We start from the raw sequence: 4,096 nt of genomic DNA on the forward strand, positions 1-4,096 counted from the left end.
ATGGGATTTTGGTATGTGTTGGAAAATTATCATTTTCGGGAAAAATGATGTTTTGAGAAAAATGGCATATTTTATCATATGCATGCATGTTGGTTGCATTAAATGCATTTTAATCCTGAGAATTATTTGGGTTATACTTACCTGCGGTACCATTCTGTGGTAACGCAGATTTTGATGCAGATGAGTAGGAGAAGGGCGAGCCTAAGGAGACGGCTCTGCCCGAGGAGTGATCTGGGATCACTGGCTTTGTTATTTTATTTTACTTATTTGTATTTTGGGACATGTGTTAAACTTTATTTTGGGATGACTGTATAAATATTTAAACCCTTTTTACTGATGTTTACTTGTATTTAAATTCTGGTACTTAGTAGACTTAATTATCCGCTGCGTTGTTATTGTACACTGTCGCATGTACACACACTTGGCACTTTCGTTGGGATGTGTGACCATGTTGTCATCATCCCGGCTTCTCGATTCCCGTGTTTTCCTTACATGGGGGTCGGGGGTGCCACAGGTGGTATCAGAGCAGTTCGGCTCTGGGTAAAACCACATGTCCCTTAGGATAGTACCAGAAATTATTTTATTGTTTTAAAATAATTTTTAAAGTGTTGTAGGTTCAATGATTATTTTAAAAATAAATATGAGATATTATGAGTTTATTGTTATTTTATTTTATGTTAATTGATGTTATTTAATTTTATTTTATCTTATTGTAATTTTTGTGTTGCTTTTGGTTGAGTTTGGTTTTGTCTGGATTTAAGCGGGGTTGGAGGTTGCTCTATGACAGGACTATGGTGAGACCAAGATGGCAAGCTGATGTGCCCGAGGATGAGCTACCCAGGGGTGATGGAAATTATGCCATTGCGAGGGCGTTGAATAGGATGACAGAGTTCCTCCAGCAGAATTTTCGACCGCCGCAAGGAGATCCAAATAGAGCGGTCCAAGTGGGGTGCACCTATGAGCGCTTCTTGGCTCATAGGACTCCTGCCTTTTATGGGGAGGAGGATCCAATGCGAGCTAGGAGGTGGATTCTAGATCTTGAAAGAACCTTTGAAGTCTATGGGTGTACTGAGGCCCAGATGGTTTTATATGCAAGCTATATGCTGCAGGGTGAAGCAGCAAACTGGTGGGAGACCAAGCGGCCACTCTTAGAAATGGAGTTAGGATCCTTGGCTGCTGTGTCTTGGTAGCGGTTTAAGAAAGAATTTGATGATCGATACTTCCCTGTTTCGGTGAGACGACAAAAGGCTCGAGAGTTCAATAATTTGGTTCAAGGAGGCATAACTGTTGAGCAATATGCAAGGAAATTTATGGAGCTTGGACGGTTCGCTCCTCACCTTATTGCCACCGAAGAGTTGCAGGTTGAGCGTTTCATGGAGGGTCTGCGCCCCGAAGTACGCAGACAAGTGGCTTGTCTTCAGATTATGGAATTTCAGAAGTTGGTGGACTTGGCCAGTATCGCAGAACGAGAGAATAGCTTTGTAGTGGGCTCCCCTCCGGGTTAGAAAAGGCGGAGTTATGTAGGTGAAGGAAGTAGTTCTGGATCGCCGCAGAAGTTTGTTCAGAGGACTGGGGCCCGTTCTCAGACAACCTCCGGTGTTCGTGCAGGATGTCGGACTCCAGTGTGCCCTAGATGCAATAGAGCCCGTGAGGGCGATTGTGGTCAAAGGGGAATTCAGTGTTATAGATGTGGCCAGCCGGGTCACTTTGCTCGGGAGTGTCCCAGTCTAGTTCATGGAGGTCAAGGAGGACGAGGAGGTCGACGAGGTGGAAGGGGCAACCAGAGACAGTTGGTACAAGCCCAGGTCTATGTAGTGACTCATGGCGATGTGGATTATGATGCTCCAGAGACCCACGACGCTGGGGTGATTACTGGTAGAGTTCGTCTATATGATTTCTATGCATGTACTTTGTTTGATTCTGGGGCGTCCCAATATTTTGTGTCTGCCACTTTTGCTCAGATGTGTAATCTAGTCACGGAGCCTTTATCACAATCTCTGTTAGTGTCTCTTCCAAATGGTGAGATGGTATGGTGCTCCAAAGTTGCTTTAGGCTGTCCTTTGGATTTTGGTGGGAGGACATTGGACGCAGATTTGATCGTATTCAAGTTGCTTGGATTTGATATAATTTTGGGAATGGATTGGCTGTATCGATATTCTGCAAATATTGATTGTAGAAGTCGAGTAATTGGTTTTCAACTCTCAGATGGGGATTATTTGGAATTCGTGGGAAGCAAGTTGAAGGCAAGACCATCAATTATATCAGCAATTCAAGCTATGAGAGATATAGCTTGTGGGGCAGATGCTTTTTTGCTCCAAGTCGTGTCTACACCATCTGAGAAGAAATCTTTAGCGGATATTCCAGTGGTGGAAGAATTTCCCGATGTGTTCGTGGACGAGTTACCTGGATTGCCTCCCGTTCGCGATATGGAATTTGTTATTGAACTGGAACCTAGGGTGGCTCCTGTGCATAAGGCTCCTTACCGCATGGCACCGGCCGAGTTAAAAGAGTTGAAGACTCAATTGCAAGAATTGGTTGACAAAGGATTTATTCAGCCTAGTACTTCGCCTTGGGGAGCGCCTGTTTTGTTTGTCAAGAAGAAAGATGGTACTCTCAGAATGTGTATAGACTATCGGGAGCTTAACAAGGTGACTATCAAGAACAAGTACCCTCTTCCTAGAATTGATGATCTGTTTGACCAGCTTCAGGGAGCAGCTGTCTTTTCGAAGATTGACTTGAGATCAGGGTACTATCAGCTGAGGATAAGGGATAAGGACGTGCCCAAGACTACTTTCAGGACGAGGTATGGGCATTATGAATTTAAAGTGATGTCTTTTGGGTTAGCGAATGCTCCTGCCGCTTTTATGGATTTAATGAATCAGGTGTTTCGACCATTTTTGGATTATTTTGTGGTGGTGTTTCTTGATGACATTCTAATTTATTCCCGAGATTTGGAAGAGCATGCTTGTCACCTTCGTCTGGCACTTGGGAAATTAAGAGAGCATCAATTGTACGCTAAGTTGAGCAAGTGTGAATTTTGGTTAGAAGAAGTTAAGTTTCTTGGACATGTGATTTCTCAAGAAGGGGTGGCTGTAGATCCTAGTAAAGTAGAAGCTATTTTGTCATGGCCTCGCCCTTCAACAGTTCGTGAGATACAAAGTTTCTTGGGACTTGCCGGTTACTATCGAAGATTTGTGGAAGGTTTTTCTCGACTATCAGGACCTCTCACTGCCTTGACTAGGAAGAATACTGAGTTTGTATGGTCTGACAAATGTGAGAGAAGTTTTCAAGAGTTGAAGAGAAGGTTGACAATGGCACCTGTTTTGGCACTTCCGGAGCCACACAAGCCATTTGTGATTTTTAGTGATGCATCCAAATTTGGGTTGGGATGCATTCTTATGCAAGAGGGACGGGTTGTTGCTTATGCATCTCGTCAGCTGAAGATTCATGAAAGGAATTATCCCACGCACGATTTGGAGTTGGCGACAATAGTTTTTGCTCTTAAGATTTGGCGGCATTATCTGTATGGCGAAGCCTGTGAAGTTTATACTAATCACAAGAGCTTGAAGCATCTGTTTACTCAGAAGAATCTCAATATGAAGCAGAGACGGTGGTTAGAGCTGATTAACGACTATCAATGTGAGATCAAGTATCATCTAGGAAAGGCAAATCTAGTCGCTGATGCTTTGAGTAGAAAGTCTCAACAAGTGGACGAAGCAGAGTCATCAGATTTGGACTCTATCCTTTGTGGAATGAGAAGACTTCTTATCGAGAGTTCACAGCAAGATGAATTGTTATCTTCAGTCTTGGATGTCCGAGTAGTGGATTTTGAAGAATTGAAGACTCTTCAAAGAAGGGATCCTACATTGTTAGCTATCAGGAAAAGAGTAAGGAAGTCTAGAGGACCCTTGCATTACAGCTTGGATAAGGATGGTATTCTTCGATTTCGGGATCGTAGAGTGATTCCCCGAGATTCTGAATTTAAAAAGCAGATTTTGGCAGAAGCTCATGCGGCTCCTTATTCAGTTCATCCAGGAAGCACGAATATGTATCGAGATTTAAAGAGGAATTTCTGGTGGGAAGGAATGAAGTTGGA

At 43.2% G+C, this 4,096-nt stretch overlaps 1 protein-coding gene across 1 annotated transcript; it reads left to right on the forward strand.

Moving 5' to 3' along the window:
• Positions 1-791: 791 nt before the first annotated feature.
• On the forward strand, positions 792-3,237 carry LOC118344027 (uncharacterized protein K02A2.6-like). The gene is made up of 4 exons (XM_035683764.1): positions 792-1,082; positions 1,191-1,500; positions 1,609-2,882; positions 3,145-3,237. Exons 1-4 carry the CDS (start codon positions 792-794, stop codon positions 3,235-3,237), a joined length of 1,968 nt encoding a protein of 655 aa, XP_035539657.1.
• The last annotated feature ends 859 nt before the right edge of the window (positions 3,238-4,096 follow it).

The sequence above is a fragment of the Juglans regia genome, chromosome 12 (genome assembly GCF_001411555.2).
Source record: "Juglans regia cultivar Chandler chromosome 12, Walnut 2.0, whole genome shotgun sequence".
Taxonomy (NCBI): Eukaryota; Viridiplantae; Streptophyta; class Magnoliopsida; order Fagales; family Juglandaceae; genus Juglans; species Juglans regia.